This window comes from Oncorhynchus mykiss, chromosome 16, assembly GCF_013265735.2.
Source record: "Oncorhynchus mykiss isolate Arlee chromosome 16, USDA_OmykA_1.1, whole genome shotgun sequence".
In the NCBI taxonomy this organism is placed as follows: Eukaryota; Metazoa; Chordata; class Actinopteri; order Salmoniformes; family Salmonidae; genus Oncorhynchus; species Oncorhynchus mykiss.
In genome coordinates this window covers 9,233,393-9,249,493 of record NC_048580.1, presented here as the reverse complement: position 1 = coordinate 9,249,493, position 16,101 = coordinate 9,233,393, and the positions used below count along the sequence as shown (strand labels likewise).

Genomic DNA, 16,101 nt, shown 5'->3' with positions numbered 1-16,101 from the left:
CCCTAACACCAGTATATCACCCTAACACCAGTCTATCACCCTAACACCAGTCTATCACCCTAACACCAGTCTATCACCCTAACAGTAGCCTATTGCTAGTCTTTCACCCTCACACCAGTCTATCACCCTAACACCAGTCTATCACCCTAACACCAGTGTATCACCCTAACACCAGCATATCACCCTAACACCAGTCATTCACCATAACAGCAGCCTATCACCCTAACACCAGTCTATCACCCTAACAGCAGCCTATCACCCTAACACCAGTCTATCACCCTAACACCAGTCTATCACCCTAACACCAGCCTATAAACCTAACACCAGTCTATCACCCGAACAGCAGCCTATCGCCAGTCTATCACCCTAACACCAGTCTATCACCCTAACACCAGTCTATCACCCTAAAACCAGTCTATCACCCTAACACCAGCCTATCACCCTGACACCAGTCTATCACCCTAACACCAGCCTATCACCCTAACAACAGTCTATCACCCTAACAGCAGCCTATCACCCTAACACCAGTCTATCACCCTAACACCAGTCTATCACCCTAACACCAGCCTATCACCCTAACACCAGCCTATCGCCAGTCTATCACCCTAACACCAGTCTATCACCCTAACACCAGCCTATCACCCTAACACCAGTCTATCACCAGTCTATCACCCTAACACCAGTCTATCACCCTAACACCAGTCTATCACCAGCCTATCACCCTAACACCAGTCTATCACCCTAAAACCAGTCTATCACCAGCCTATCACCCTAACACCAGTATATCACCCTAACACCAGCCTATCACCCTATCACCAGCCTATCAGCCTAACACCAGTCTATCACCCTAACACCAGTCTATCACCCTAACACCAGTCTATCACCAGCCTATCACCGTAACACCAGTCTATCACCCTAACACCAGTCTATCACCAGTCTATCACCCTAACACCAGCCTATCACCCTAACACCAGCCTATCACCCTAACACCAGTCTATCACCAGCCTATCACCCTAAGACCAGCCTATCACCCGAACACCAGTCTATCACCCTAACACCAGTCTATCACCAGCCTATCACCCTAACACCAGCCTATCACCCTATCACCCTAACATCAGCCACCCATGCTCTCATCAGCAGAAACATATCGATATCCTTCAGACAATGAATCTATTCCTCCCACTCTGCCATCATTAATTATCCCCCATTTTGTTTTCTTTCTCCACAAACTGCCGGGTGAGTTAGTCATCTGATTTTAAAGTTTACATCTCTGAATTTCATAAATATATTTAAGTGTTTGGGTTGAATTATGTGTTAAAGTAATGGTCCTTTTCTTCTCATCTTCCTTGCCCTTAAAAATATTTACCTCTCCCTCTTTCCTCCATCCTCCCTTCAATCTCTCTCAACCTGTTTCTGTCGTGCTCTCTACCCCCGCTCTTCACCCTTTCACACTCTTCTTCACTTCCCTCCCTCTCTTCCCTCCCTCCTCCTACCTCTCTCAACCTGCTGCTGCTATCCATTTGATCCCTCCGGTTTCTTCTCTTTCTGATTGCCTGTAGTCATAATTAAACTCAATTCAGCAACACCGCCTTCTCAAACAGCCTTGTTTATAGCAGTGAGGGGTTCAGGGCCTCATCAGACCACAGAGAAGGAAGGGTGATCATCGTTCAACACAACGACACGAGTCTCTTCCACGGCACCGACTCTGAGATTGTAGAGTTGGCTGTGGTGTAATGTGGTTAGCCAACTTCCTCTCGTCAAGGCAGGAGGGAAAATGCCTGTCAGTCCTCCACCTCACCTCACGGTGCCACTTGGATAAATCTGGTTATGAATCTGGCGAAGTGGAGGTGAATTTACATGGGAGGAAAATGACTGATCCGGTGTAACATCATGTATGGCTTGACTCTCGTCTCCCTCTCTTTTATCCTTCTTCCTTTGTATCTCCCTTCATAAAGCAGTGGCACACTGACACTCCAGATCCCAGCGGTTCAGTTTCACGTTCTGCTCCATCTCATCTGTCACTCTGAAGGTGTTAGAGAAGGCACACAGCGGTCCCTCTTCCAAACCGTTCTGACCCTCTCTTTCTTTAGTTTTCCATCCACCGCCTCCCTGTCATACATGGCTTTTATCTCTTTGAATAATAAAGGACTTGGGTGGTGTCAGAGAAGGTACACAGCAGTCCCTCTCCCAAACCGTTCAGGGCTCACCCTCTCTTTTCCTCCCCCTTAGCAGAGAATACTTTAGATGTCATAGATACTCAACTGGCGGGTCTGATCCGAACCCAGAACGGGGTCAAAACGGAACACAGGTCCCAAATAAATAAATAATAATAATAATAAATATATACTGTATTGTTTGTTTTTTTACTGAGGTCGGGCTTCGACCTCTGGTATCATATAAACACACATAAGACATGAAATAATGTTCAGAATGCAGGAAATTGTCTCTGCGCCAACAAGATGGGTGTGAACAGTTTGGGGGTTTCTTACAACGCCGATAAAATTACAATATCCATCCCAACCTTTGCCACCTAGGAAATGTGTGTGACCGGACCTTCTCATATAGTACTTGAGTACCCCGGCTCTATTTCATAATAAAAATACTTTGGTTACGTGTATTCTGAAGGTCTGTCACATGAAACACAGAACTCAATTCCATGAGATCTGAAAGAAAATAAATATCCATAGTCCAGGAAAGAGACAAGAGGAGTTTCAGCAACTAGGAGAGGCGGATAAATCCAGAGCAGGATAGAGAGAAAAGGGAGAGTGAGACAGGGACAGAGAGAGAGACGGGGACAGAGACAGAGAGAGAGACGGGGATCGGGGACAGAGAGAGAGATGGGGACAGGGACAGAGGGAGAGACGGGGACAGAGACAGAGAGAGAGACGGGGACAGAGACAGAGACAGAGAGAGAGACGGGGATCGGGGACTGGGACAGAGGGAGAGAGATGGGGACAGGGACAGAGAGGGAGACGGGGACAGAGACAGAGACGGGGACAGGGACAGAGAGAGAGACGGGGACAGAGACAGAGACAGGGACAGAGGGAGAGCGAGAGACAGGGATCGGGGACAGAGGGAGAGAGATGGGGACAGGGACAGAGAGAGAGACGGGGACAGGGACAGCGAGAGAGACGGGGACAGAGACAGAGACAGGGACAGAGGGAGAGAGAGAGACAGGGATCGGGGACAGAGGGAGAGAGATGGGGACAGGGACAGAGAGAGAGACGGGGACAGGGACAGAGAGAGAGACGGGGACAGAGACAGAGAGAGAGACAGGGACAGAGACAGAGGGAGAGAGAGAGACGGGGACTGGGACAGAGGGAGAGAGATGGGGACAGGGACAGAGAGAGAGACGGGGACAGAGACAGAGACGGGGACAGGGACAGAGAGAGAGATGGGGACAGAGACAGAGACAGGGACAGAGACAGAGGGAGAGAGAGAGACGGGGACTGGGACAGAGGGAGAGAGATGGGGACAGGGACAGAGAGAGAGACGGGGACAGAGAGAGAGACGGGGACAGAGACGGGGACAGGGACAGAGAGAGAGACGGGGACAGAGACAGAGACGGGGACAGAGACAGAGGGAGAGAGAGAGACAGGGATCGGGGACAGAGGGAGAGAGATGGGGACAGGGACAGAGAGAGAGACGGGGACAGGGACAGAGAGAGAGACGGGGACAGGGACAGAGAGAGAGACGGGGACAGAGACAGAGAGAGACGGGGACAGAGACAGAGGGAGAGAGAGAGATGGGGACTGGGACAGAGGGAGAGAGATGGGGACAGGGACAGAGAGAGAGACGGGACAGAGAGAGAGACGGGGACAGAGACAGAGACGGGGACAGGGACAGAGAGAGAGATGGGGACAGGGACAGAGAGAGAGACGGGACAGAGAGAGAGACGGGGACAGAGACAGAGACGGGGACAGAGACAGAGGGAGAGAGAGAGACGGGGATCGGGGACAGAGGGAGAGAGATGGGGACAAGGACAGAGAGAGAGAGACGGGGACAGGGACAGAGAGCTAGACGGGGACAGGGACAGATAGAGAGACGGGGACAGAGACAGAGAGAGAGACGGGGACAGAGACAGAGGGAGAGAGAGAGACGGGGACTGGGACAGAGGGAGAGACGGGACAGGGACAGAGAGAGAGACGGGGACAGGGACAGAGAGAGAGACGGGGACAGAGACAGAGAGAGAGATGGGGATTGGGGACAGAGAGAGAGACGGGGACAGGGACAGAGAGAGCGACGGGGATCGGGGACAGAGAGAGAGACGGGGATCGGGGACAGAGGGAGAGACGGCGATCGGGGACAGAGAGAGAGACGGGGACAGAGACAGAGAGAGAGACGGGGATCGGGGACAGAGGGAGAGAGAGAGATGGGGATCGGGGACAGAGGGAGAGAGACAGGGACAGGGACTGTGACATAGACCCGGGACAGAGACAGGGACAGAGGGAGATATATGGGGACAGGGACATAGACCCGGGACAGAGGGAGAGAGACAGGGACAGAGGGAGAGAGACAGGTACCAGGACCCAGACCCGGGACAGCGGGAGAGAGACAGGGACAGGGACAGAGGGAGAGAGATGGGGACAGGGACCGGGACAGAGGGAGAGAGATGGGGACAGAGGGAGAGAGACGGGGAGTGGGACAGAGGGAGTGAGACGGGGACATGGAAATAGACCCGGGACAGAGGGAGAGAGATAGGGACAGGGACAGAGGGAGCGAGATGGGGACAGGGACCGGGACAGAGGGAGAGAGATGGGGACAGAGGGAGAGAGACGGGGAGTGGGACAGAGGGCGTGAGACGGGGACATGGAAATAGACCCGGGACAGAGGGAGAGAGATAGGGACAGGGACAGAGGGAGAGAGATGGGGACAGGGACCGGGACAGAGGGAGAGAGATGGGGACAGAGGGAGAGAGACGGGGAGTGGGACAGAGGGAGTGAGACGGGGACATGGAAATAGACCCGGGACAGAGGGAGAGAGATAGGGACAGGGACAGAGGGAGAGAGATGGGGACAGGGACCGGGACAGAGGGAGAGAGATGGGGACAGAGGGAGAGAGACGGGGAGTGGGACAGAGGGAGTGAGACGGGGACATGGAAATAGACCCGGGACAGAGGGAGAGAGATAGGGACAGGGACAGAGGGAGAGAGATGGGGACAGGGACCGGGACAGAGGGAGAGAGATGGGGACAGAGGGAGAGAGATGGGGACAGAGGGAGAGAGACAGGGACCGCTTTTAAAAGTGTGTTTTTTTGCGCAACTACATTAAGTACATTGTGCATTGACTGGGCATGGCTGTTTATCGCCCTGTGCCACTCGCAATTAGAACGCTTCTCAAGATGTATATCATTTTCTCGCATTGAATGTGACAAGCTGACCAATTGAATAGGTCAACTATTACTCTATAGGTTTGTCTGCTGTTGATTGGCTGAGGAAATAATCATGTGTCTTCTGGATGATCATGGACAGAGTTCTGAATAAGAATCACAGTGTTATACATTGGTTTCCCCACGTCTTCCTGTCAGACATTAGATTAGTGCTGGGGGCTGTAGAGAGAACAGTCACATTGCAGCAGAGAGGCCAGGGGTGTATAAATCCACCTCAGCAGTGTGATCGATTGGGGAGGGAACCAAAAAGACGCCAAAAGCCATTTACATTTAAATTAGGTTGGGCCAAATACACCTAGGATGGCGAAGGGGGAAGGGGACAGATGGGGGAGAGTGCTGGGGGGTTTACGATGACATTGTTTTTCTCCAGCTGTTGAGGAGCCGAGAGAGAGAGAGAGAGAGAGAGAGAGAGAGATGATTAGGTGACATAAATTAATATTGCGAAAGACTATGGGATATGACCAGAAATGATTGAGGCACCAGAAAATAAACAATGGTGAAAAATACAAATGAACGATTCCCAGAGACACAAACTGATGATGGAGCACTAGCAAATGAACGATTCCCAGAGACACAAACTGATGATGGAGCACTAGCAAATGAACGATTCCCAGAGACACAAACTGATGATGGAGCACTAGCAAATGAACGATTCCCAGAGACACAAACTGATGATGGAGCACTAGCAAATGAACGATTCCCAGAGACACAAACTGATGATGGAGCACTAGCAAATGAACGATTCCCAGAGACACAAACTGATGATGGAGCACTAGCAAATGAACGATTCCCAGAGACACAAACTGATGATGGAGCACTAGCAAATGAACGATTCCCAGAGACACAAACTGATGATGGAGCACTAGCAAATGAACAACGCTCAAAGATGGTAAAACACACACGTTAGCAAACAGATAAGAAGCAGTCAGACATTTCCTTCAGGAGCCGTTTTCTGTAGTGTTCAACGTGGATAAAAAGCGCAAACAGTGCCATAAAATGAATAACCCAATGAATTACAAAGTTTGCTTTGCTGAGGTCCACAGTCGAGAGAGGAATAGCGAATGGGAGGAATCTGGTATGAAATGATCACTTCATTCTATTGCCCTGCTGGCTAAACACTAATGAGATTCATTCACGTGGTGCAATCAAAGCCGCATTCACAGAACATCTCACAGAAAATACTGAAGGTATTAAGGTGAACTATGAACCTACCGTCAAGACCATATTTAAAATCACAAAAAAACCTAAACGAATGAGAAGTTTTACTCTTCACATGTAATATGTTTTAGTGTTTCTTCCATACGTTTTACAAAGTCATTGATACTGAACTACTGTACAAAACAGTTTCAGCTTATTTACATGTACATCAAATCTGTTTCATGAATATTAAAGGGGATATTTAAACACAGCTAGGAGGAAGTGTTGTCTTTGGTTTAGAAGAGTCTTGCTACAGCCAGTGTGTCAGCTATTGTGTGAAATAGAAAAAGGGGTCCCTCATTGCATTGTGGGATTTCTATGACGCTTGAATACGTCTTGACTTCAAAACTACAAGGTAATTCATGACACAGGATAATGCAGAAAAAATGTCTGTGTGTGTATATATATATATATAATATGTATAAAACCTTACCTTCTATAATATTTTCTTACCTTGTCTATGTGAAGGTGCCAGTGCTCGTCTTGCTGTGTCTTGGCCAGAGTGCTGTTGACGCGTGAGAAGAAGGTGGGCTCGGTGAGGTACAGAAGAGGTGGGTCCAGGTCAAAGGTCGTTGCTACCACTGCCTGGATACGACCACGCACCTCCCTGGAGGGTGGAAGTAGTCAATCAATCCCCAAATCAAAATCAACCAATGAAACAGTCAGTCTATCTATTAAAGAAAATTGTATTTATACAGGGGCTTCTTGTAAATGTGCTGAACAGTAACCTGGGCCTGTAAATTGTATTTATACAGGGGCTTCTTGTAAATGTGCTGAACAGTAACCTGGGCCTGTAAATTGTATTTATACAGGGGCTTCTTGTAAATGTGCTGAACAGTAACCTGGGCCTGTAAATTGTATTTATACAGGGGCTTCTTGTAAATGTGCTGAACAGTAACCTGGGCCTGTAAATTGTATTTATACAGGGGCTTCTTGTAAATGTACTGAACAGTAACCTGGGCCTGTAAATTGTATTCACAGACACGCACAAACAATTGAAATGCGATGGAAACCAATTGAACTGTTTTTTTATTTTTAATATTCTGTCAATTTGACCATAAAAGTAATTTTATGTGAACGACATCAAGACCCACAGACTTTTACCTGCAACAAGTCAATTTGATGGAAACACATATCTGGTTGGAAAATGAGCATTTTGTGTTTTATGCATATTTTAGAATATTCACGTTAAAATCTGTTGCAAATTGAATGGAAACCTAACTACACATACAAACACACCAACCTGTTGAGTCGGACGTCCTCTTCAGAGAATACATCCATTATCTGCTCCCTAAAGTGCCTGTCACCAGCCGCCACCAACCACCAGCCAGCCAGAGAGAACAGAACAGGGATATTAGCATATTTTACCATCCGGCAACACAGACAGCACAGTGCACAATTACCCAAGAGGCCATGACAGAGAAGCTATCCAAACAGAGCAGGATAAAGAAGCAGGCAGATTGCTAGGCAGGAGATGCCATTGTTGTGGAAGCCAGATGGAGCGAGTGACATCATTAATAGTTAGGTTAGTTAGGGGACGGAGAGAGCGAGAGACATCATTAATAGCTAGGTTAGTTAGGGGACGGAGAGAGCAAGAGACATCATTAATAGCTAGGTTAGTTAGGGGACGGAGAGAGCGAGAGACCTGTAGATGTTGTGGAAGCCAGATGGAGCGAGTGACATCATTAATAGCTAGGTTAGTTAGGGGACGGAGAGAGCGAGAGACATCATTAATAGTTAAGTTAGTTAGGGGACTGAGAGAGCGAGAGACATCATTAATAGTTAGGTTAGTTAGGGGACGGAGAGAGCGAGAGACATCATTAATAGCTAGGTTAGTTAGGGGACGGAGAGAGCGAGAGACATCATTAATAGCTAGGTTAGTTAGGGGACGGAGAGAGCGAGAGACCTGTAGATGTTGTGGAAGCCAGATGGAGCGAGTGACATCATTAATAGCTAGGTTAGTTAGGGGACGGAGAGAGTGAGAGACATCATTAATAGCTAGGTTAGTTAGGGGACGGAGAGAGCGAGAGACATCATTAATAGTTAGGTTAGTTAGGGGACTGAGAGAGCGAGAGACATCATTAAGAGTTAGGTTAGTTAGGGGACGGAGAGAGCGAGAGACATCATTAATAGCTAGGTTAGTTAGGGGACGGAGAGAGCGAGAGACATCATTAATAGCTAGGTTAGTTAGGGGACGGAGAGAGCGAGAGACCTGTAGATGTTGTGGAAGCCAGATGGAGCGAGTGACATCATTAATAGTTAGGTTAGTTAGGGGACGGAGAGATCGAGAGACATCATTAATAGCTAGGTTAGTTAGGGGACGGAGAGAGCGAGAGACCTGTAGATGTTGTGGAAGCCAGATGGAGCTAGTGACATCATTAATAGCTAGGTTAGTTAAGGGACGGAGAGAGCGAGAGACATCATTAATAGCTAGGTTAGTTAGGGGACGGAGAGAGCGAGAGACATCATTAATAGCTAGGTTAGTTAGGGGACGGAGAGAGCGAGAGACATCATTAATAGTTAGGTTAGTTAGGGGACGGAGAGAGCGAGAGACATCATTAATAGCTAGGTTAGTTAGGGGACGGAGAGAGCGAGAGACATCATTAATAGCTAGGTTAGTTAGGGGACGGAGAGAGCGAGAGACGTCATTAATAGCTAGGTTAGTTAGGGGACGGAGAGAGCAAGAGACATCATTAATAGCTAGGTTAGTTAGGGGACGGAGAGAGCGAGAGACATCATTAATAGCTAGGTTAGTTAGGGGACGGAGAGAGCGAGAGACATCATTAATAGCTAGGTTAGTTAGGGGACGGAGAGAGCGAGAGACCTGTAGATGTTGTGGAAGCCAGATGGAGCGAGTGACATCATTAATAGTTAGGTTAGTTAGGGGACGGAGAGAGCGAGAGACATCATTAATAGCTAGGTTAGTTAGGGGACGGAGAGAGCGAGAGACCTGTAGATGTTGTGGAAGCCAGATGGAGCGAGTGACATCATTAATAGCTAGGTTAGTTAAGGGACGGAGAGAGCGAGAGACATCATTAATAGCTAGGTTAGTGAGGGGACGGAGAGAGCGAGAGACATCATTAATAGCTAGGTTAGTTAGGGGACGGAGAGAGCGAGAGACATCATCATTAGCTAGGTTAGTTAGGGAACGGAGAGAGCGAGAGACATCATTAATAGTTAGGTTAGTTAGGGGACGGAGAGAGCGAGAGACATCATTAATAGCTAGGTTAGTTAGGGGACGGAGAGAGCGAGAGACATCATTAATAGCTAGGTTAGTTAGGGGACGGAGAGAGCGAGAGACGTCATTAATAGCTAGGTTAGTTAGGGGACGGAGAGAGCTAGAGACATCATTAATAGCTAGGTTAGTTAGGGGACGGAGAGAGCGAGAGACCTGTAGAGACCTGAGACCTGCTTCCCCATCGACAGTGCCCCAGAGTGCAGGTCCAGGATGGAACCCTGGCAAGGCCAAAAAGAGAATGAGAAAACAAGCAAACTATTAGGACTTATTTCAGTCTACCTCTCTGTCCTTTACTTGTTATTGTTGTTCTGTCAGCTACCCAGGAATACTCTGCTCTCTCTCACTAATCAGTAAAAAAAAATAATAATAATAATAATAAATGTGCCCTGCTGCTTCCACTCCCCTCACAACAGTATCTTAACAGGCCATGAACAACATAGGGTGGAGGGGAGAAAGGACGGAGAGGGGTCAACCAAGTAGCCATGAACAACAGGTATACATAGGGTGGAGGGGATAGAGGACGGAGATGGGTCAACCAAGCAGCCATGAACGATAGGATTACACAGTAACTACATCAGCCCATCGGAACTGAACTTTGGATATTGAGCTCATAGAACTATAGTTGCACCACCCTGACCTCTAGTGGAGACAGAGGAATGGTACAACTGGAGTTTGAGCAACAGTCTTCATCCTAGCTCTTCCCTGGTCCTGTTTCAGTTCAAATATTTCTTACTAAAAGTAGATACTCACCCTCCATCTGAACCAGCCCCCTATCTGCCAACCTAAAAGAGTAGATAGATACGTGACAGAGAGAGAGAGAGAGAGGGGTGGGGGGGTGGGGGGTAGGAGGTGAGGGATTCTGAACAGAGGGCCATGGCCTCCTCCCTGGTCACTGAGTTGTCTGTATGAGGAGTGCATCCTGGGTGGAAAAAAGAGTATCTTACATCAGCTGCAACATCCCAGTAGAAACTTCCGCCTGCCTGTTCATCTTTGTTCAAATCACCACTAGAGGGAAGCCAATGTACAGGAATGGCAGAGCAGTTACAGTGGCAAGAAGAAGTATATGAACCCTTTGAAATTACCTGGATTTCTGCAGAAATTGGTCATCAAATTTGATCAAATCTTTATCTAAGTCACAACAGACAAACATAGTGTGCTTAAACTAAAAATGGCACAGCACACCAACATCAAAACCTCATCCCAACTGTAAAATATGGTGGAGGGAGTGTCATGGCTTGGGGCTGCTTTACTGCATCAGGGCCTAGACAGCTTGCTATCATCGATAGAAAAATGAATTCCCAAGTTTATCAAGACATTTTACAGGCGAATGTTAGGCTATCGGTCCGCCAATTGACGCTCAACAGAAGTTGGTTGATGCAACATGACAACGACCCAAAACACAGAAGGAAATCCACAACAGAATGACTTCAACAGAAGAAAATACACATTCTGGAGTGGCCCAATCAGAGTCCTGACCTAAACCCAATTGAGATGCTGTGGCATGACCTCAAGAGAGCAGTTTTATAAAGGCTTTCAATTACAAAAAAGGAAATGCAATTGAAAACTTTCCTGAAAGGCATCAGGTAAATTATTCCATGAATTTTGCATATTTGAATGACCATATTCATAGAGTACTCAGGATGTTATTCTAGCCTTGCACCAATGCATCTAATTCAACAAAACTCTTTATATGGCATGCATCATTTACAGATTGTGGCTTCAATACAAAACTGTTGTTTTAAACCCACCTGGGTAGCATTTGTAGTTGTCATAGTCCTCAGAACACTCTACAGTGTAGACCCTGGGCTGATCAAACACCTCAGCATGTCTGACCAGGGTCTCTGTGACGTAAGGCCAGGTAGAGCCAGGTGAGGGTCCCCAACACAGCCAGGGCTGCCACCATCACTACTAGCAGAGAGCCTAGTGGTTCGAGCGTTGGACTAGTAACCGAAAGGTTGCAAGATCGAATCCCCGAGCTGACAAGGTAAAAATCTGTTATTCTGTCCCTGAACAAGGTCCAGCACCTCACTCTGTTTACATTGATATGTGTGTCTGCTGCAAGTCACTCGTGGATTGTAGCCGGGGGGGTGGTGAGTTCATAGCTAGTCCTAGTATCTACTTTCAAATGTGTTAGTAGCAAACTTGATAACGGATAAAGGTTTCTTCCATGGTTGACCAGTGAATCATTTATAGAACACAAATGATTTCATGATTATCAAAAAGCTCATTTAATTCCCTTTAATTTGATTTTTTTTACAAAAAAAATGCACAAATAAATGTATGAAAGTTTTTAAAAAAAAGAAAGGTAAATCAGTACCTGCAGTCATCCAGCAGGAACTGGACACATAAAAAAAAATTTAAACTTACAAATCTCTCATTCATCGTCTTTCTTTCAAGCAACACAAGGCATCATCACTCACCTTCCTCTCATAAACAGACACAGTAGTTATTACCGTCCATATGCAATGTAATACAGCCTTCCTGTCAAATATACACATTATTACTAACACATTACAGTCTATGGACAGGAATGTTACCTGAGACAATCTGTAGCGTTCTCTATGAATATTAAACCATGGTAGATTAGATTAAGATGTTTTGTTTTCAAGATGTTTCGTCCTTCCCGGATTCTGTTCGGCCCTAGCAATAAGACCTATGAATGCTGACAGACACATGAACACGCAAGTATTGACATTCATAAATATTCTTAACTGATCCCTGGAAATTCTTCATGCTTGATTATAGTTTACGGTCACATGCATTCAGATGGATGGTTGTAGTGAGCAGAGTGATGCTCTTGGGTGGTCTCAAACACACCAATGTGTTGCCTATCCTGTTGGCATGTTGGAAGTTTTGAGTTTTTCCACACAAATACTGATTACATTGAAATAAAAAGGCACTGTAACTATAAGGATAGGTGTGTAACGCAGATACTATACAGTAATGATTTTTTTTTTTTTTAAGAACAGGCCAGACACCAAACTATGATTTAGTTTAAATCTTCTGTGGAAAACGACCACTCAAGAGAGTATTTCAGGCCATTTACAGTATCAGGGATAATACTACGAAATGCTGTAAAATATGTTTGTGTGCATTTCAAGTCTACAGTGGCTTCCTCTCCTCATCACTACTGCACTGAGGGTTCAAAGTCCCCCTCTTCTTCTGAGTCAGTGCTGGGGTCCAGGTCATCTTCCTCATCTTCCTCCTCTTCCTCTTCCTCCTGCTCCCAGCGACACTGGAGCTCCTCCAGACCCAGGAAACGCTTGAGCAACGAAGCCACCGCCTCCACATCACTGACAAAGAGGGAGAAATAAAATAATCAAACAACGAGTTGTGATCAAGAATAGACAGCGCGGCTGATTATACTTCTGCTCCATACCATTCTTGGAATATTCTACAATATTCTCCTATCCTGGGAAACCTGTGTTCTGATCCTTTAACACAGCATCTTCCATGTTAGATCTATTACAAGACCCTATCACTTCCCCCTCCAGAACCCAGTCGTACCTGCGCCCCCCCATGGTGGCGCTCTGTGTGAGGGGGTAGGAGAAACCGGTTGTCAGCCGCAGCACCAGCAGGTAACCCTTTCCCAGGTAGCGCACCTTCTCCTCCTGAACACACACGGCACGCAGGTGCCTCATGTCCAGCACCACTGAAAGACAGAGACAGGATGAGGGGATGGGATGGGAGGTAGAGAGAGGCAGGGGAAGGGACAGTGGCGGGAGGAGGCGGAGGGGATGGGACAGAGGCGGGAGGAGGCGGAGGGGATGGGAGGTAGACAGGAGGGAGTCGGGAGGAAGTGGGAGAGACAGAAGGGAATGGGAGGGAGACCGGAGGGGATGGAACAGAGACGGGACGGAGACAGAACGGGAGGAGGGGATGGAGATTGGAGGAGGGGGAGGCGATGGGATGGAGGCGGAAGGAGGGGGAAGAGATGGAGATGGGAGGAGTGGGAGTGGATGGGAGGAGGTGGAGGGGGATGGGAGGAGGGATGGGAGGGAGATGGGAGGAGTGGGGGGGGATGGGAGGGAAACGGGAAGAGAGAGGGCGAATTTGTGAAGCAAAATTCCTATAGCTCTCCAAGACCAGGGTTGAAGACCTCTGGGTTTCCCAGATCTGAAAACTCATCCCATCATCCTACACATATTGTTAAAGGAGAGTGATAGTACAGGACACATTACGTGATGATGTTCCTCACCTTTCTCCTGGCCTCTCCTCCACATGGTGAGAATCAGAGTGTACAGACTGAAGGTCTTCAGCTCTATCACATTCTTGGTTTTATCAAACACTGCCTCCTCCCACTCCTCCATGTTCTGCATGGCCACGAACAGACAGCCCGTCACGTAGAACAGCTTCCACAGGACACTGTCTGGAAAGACAAGAAAACAGAGGGGTGAGAGACAGGCAGGAAATCTGTCTTAATTGTGTCAATGATGACTGGCCTAGGTACCAGACTGTTTCTGTATTCAACTAAAGCAGTGACAGGCTGACATTGTAAATTGTGTTATATCTGAGCTGTAGTATGGTGATGCCTGTAAATTGGGTTATATCTGATCTGTAGTATGGTGATGCCTGTAAATTGGGTTATATCTGAGCCGTAGTATGGTGATGCCTGTAAATTGGGTTATATCTGATCTGTAGTATGGTGATGCCTGTAAATTGGGTTATATCTGAGCTGTAGTATGGTGATGCCTGTAAATTGGGTTATATCTGATCTGTAGTATGGTGATGCCTGTAAATGGGGTTATATCTGAGCTGGAGTATGGTGATGCCTGTAAATTGGGTTGTACCTGAAGTGTAGTACGCAGCAGCCAGGCCAATGGACGCAATACCTGGTATCAGAAAAATGACCAAATGCTGGGTCGCTTTATTTCATTACATTGCATTCAAACAAATAAATAAATAAATATTTACACAGAATGTACACACACACACACACACCCTACCTACCTACAAGCAGCGACCAGGAGCGGATGCCAGGTGACCTTTTCAGATGTAACATGTTGGAATTGTGCTCCTCTACCTGCATATAGCCCATCTGCCAGACAGACATTACAGTTGTATACAAGAAGGATAGGCAAAAGCTATGTAATATTGAAGAACCGTTGCTTACACTTGAATATCTATGATAGGTCAGTGGTTACTTCAAGGAAACGGAAGAAGGGAGGATGTCTGTCAGGAGCAGGACTTTTTGTACTTCAGATCTGCTTCCACATTCCCTCATCTCTAATTTCCCGGTTCAAACATCCGGCATTGCATTCATCCGTAACCATACCTTATTATTAATATTAAACCTACACCCCCAGCGGGTATGTTTTTGTGCCAAAGCCCCTAAAAGACAATCCTACCCCAGAGCATCGAAGAACCGTATGGTAGACTATTTACGATCGCTCATAATCTAGCCTATATGATACTTTGAATGAAATAATGTGTATCCATACCTATTAATTGTTGTCTTACCTTACACTCTTCAACGAAATTCCCGAAAATGATACGCACCGGAAACAATGTAACAAATCGGATTGATGATAGTGAAATTTACATTTACAATTTTTAGAGAAGTTTCAATTCATTTCATTTTACAGCAACAACACACGGTGGGTGGGGTGTTGCTTCCTTCCGGGGTAAGTCTTCACTGATTGGATGATGACATGAGCAGTTTAACGTTGTTGCAATGAGGGGATTCGATTAGTGTTTCGTGGGTGCCCGGGTAGGCGTGTCTGGCACCGGGTGAAAGATGATTGTATTCGTTTTGGAGCTGAGCTGCCTCCCGGGCGTGAGCCAGGTTCAAAGTGAAGGCGAAATAAACCCATAACAAAATGTACGTAATTAAGCACGTGGAGTAATGAGTAGGATTATGTGTTTTCTGGTGCAAAATGTATTGCTTATGATAAAAAACTCTTTGACTGCCATCTCAGTGAAACTAGTTTGAAAATTCTAACATATATTTTATGGAAAAGATAAGTATCTTCCCGAACAGTGCACCATGCTGTCGTGTTGACAACATGACTGAGCAGGGGAGATTACTGTTCCATTTGAGACGGGCGCTCCCAAAGACAGTACAGTATGAAGATAGGCTAAAACTGCTTCTCCAATCACACTTGTAGGGGACGTTGGTAAACTGAACTCTTGCGTCGGTCATCTACACGTTTAACAGTCGTCTCAGGCCAAAGTGCGCATGTGCAGGCCTTCCAACTCAAAGGCACTCTTTTATAAAATGTTGTTTTCGACAAAAAAAAATGAAAACGTGTAAGTGTATTACTTTCACGAGACCCGAG

At 46.9% G+C, this 16,101-nt stretch overlaps 2 protein-coding genes across 4 annotated transcripts in view; both read right to left on the bottom strand.

The window, feature by feature from the left end:
* LOC118939487 (2-oxoglutarate and iron-dependent oxygenase domain-containing protein 3-like) overlaps positions 1-10,513 on the bottom strand; it is a 16,896-nt gene extending 6,383 nt beyond the window's left edge. Inside the window, exons 1-4 of the mRNA XM_036945868.1 lie at positions 10,487-10,513; positions 9,977-10,041; positions 7,829-7,885; positions 7,039-7,192 (exon numbers count right to left, since the gene is read on the bottom strand). Of these exons, the coding sequence (XP_036801763.1) occupies positions 7,039-7,192; positions 7,829-7,885; positions 9,977-10,041; positions 10,487-10,513 (303 nt within the window). The remainder of the gene's footprint in view (positions 1-7,038; positions 7,193-7,828; positions 7,886-9,976; positions 10,042-10,486) is intronic.
* Positions 10,514-12,118: 1,605 nt separating this feature from the next.
* On the bottom strand, positions 12,119-15,469 carry LOC110491327 (cytochrome b-245 chaperone 1 homolog). Of its 3 annotated transcripts, none has more exons than XM_021564694.2 (6): positions 15,265-15,469; positions 14,774-14,861; positions 14,614-14,655; positions 14,022-14,192; positions 13,331-13,475; positions 12,119-13,116 (listed from the first exon to the last, which is right to left on the bottom strand). In XM_021564694.2, the coding sequence occupies exons 2-6, from the start codon at positions 14,859-14,861 to the stop codon at positions 12,951-12,953; spliced, it is 612 nt and encodes a 203-aa protein (XP_021420369.1). In that variant the 5' UTR covers positions 15,265-15,469; the 3' UTR covers positions 12,119-12,950. The 3 variants fall into 3 exon arrangements, with proteins under 3 accessions (XP_021420369.1, XP_021420368.1, XP_036802003.1); XM_021564693.2 differs by having other exon boundaries at positions 15,284-15,339; XM_036946108.1 differs by lacking the exon at positions 15,265-15,469 and having other exon boundaries at positions 14,774-15,257.
* Between the last annotated feature and the right edge of the window lie 632 nt (positions 15,470-16,101).

Excerpts from the sequence above, each read along its gene's own strand:
- LOC110491327 (XM_036946108.1), bottom strand. The coding sequence starts at position 14,876 with ATGTCTGTCTGGCAGATGGGCTATATGCAGGTAGAGGAGCACAATTCC. Across the intron at positions 13,476-14,021 it reads GAGGAGAGGCCAGGAGAAAG|TGGTGCTGGACATGAGGCAC; the intron begins GTGAGGAACATC and ends TCTGTCTTTCAG. Across the intron at positions 13,117-13,330 it reads GCCACCATGGGGGGGCGCAG|TGATGTGGAGGCGGTGGCTT; the intron begins GTACGACTGGGT and ends CCTCTTTGTCAG.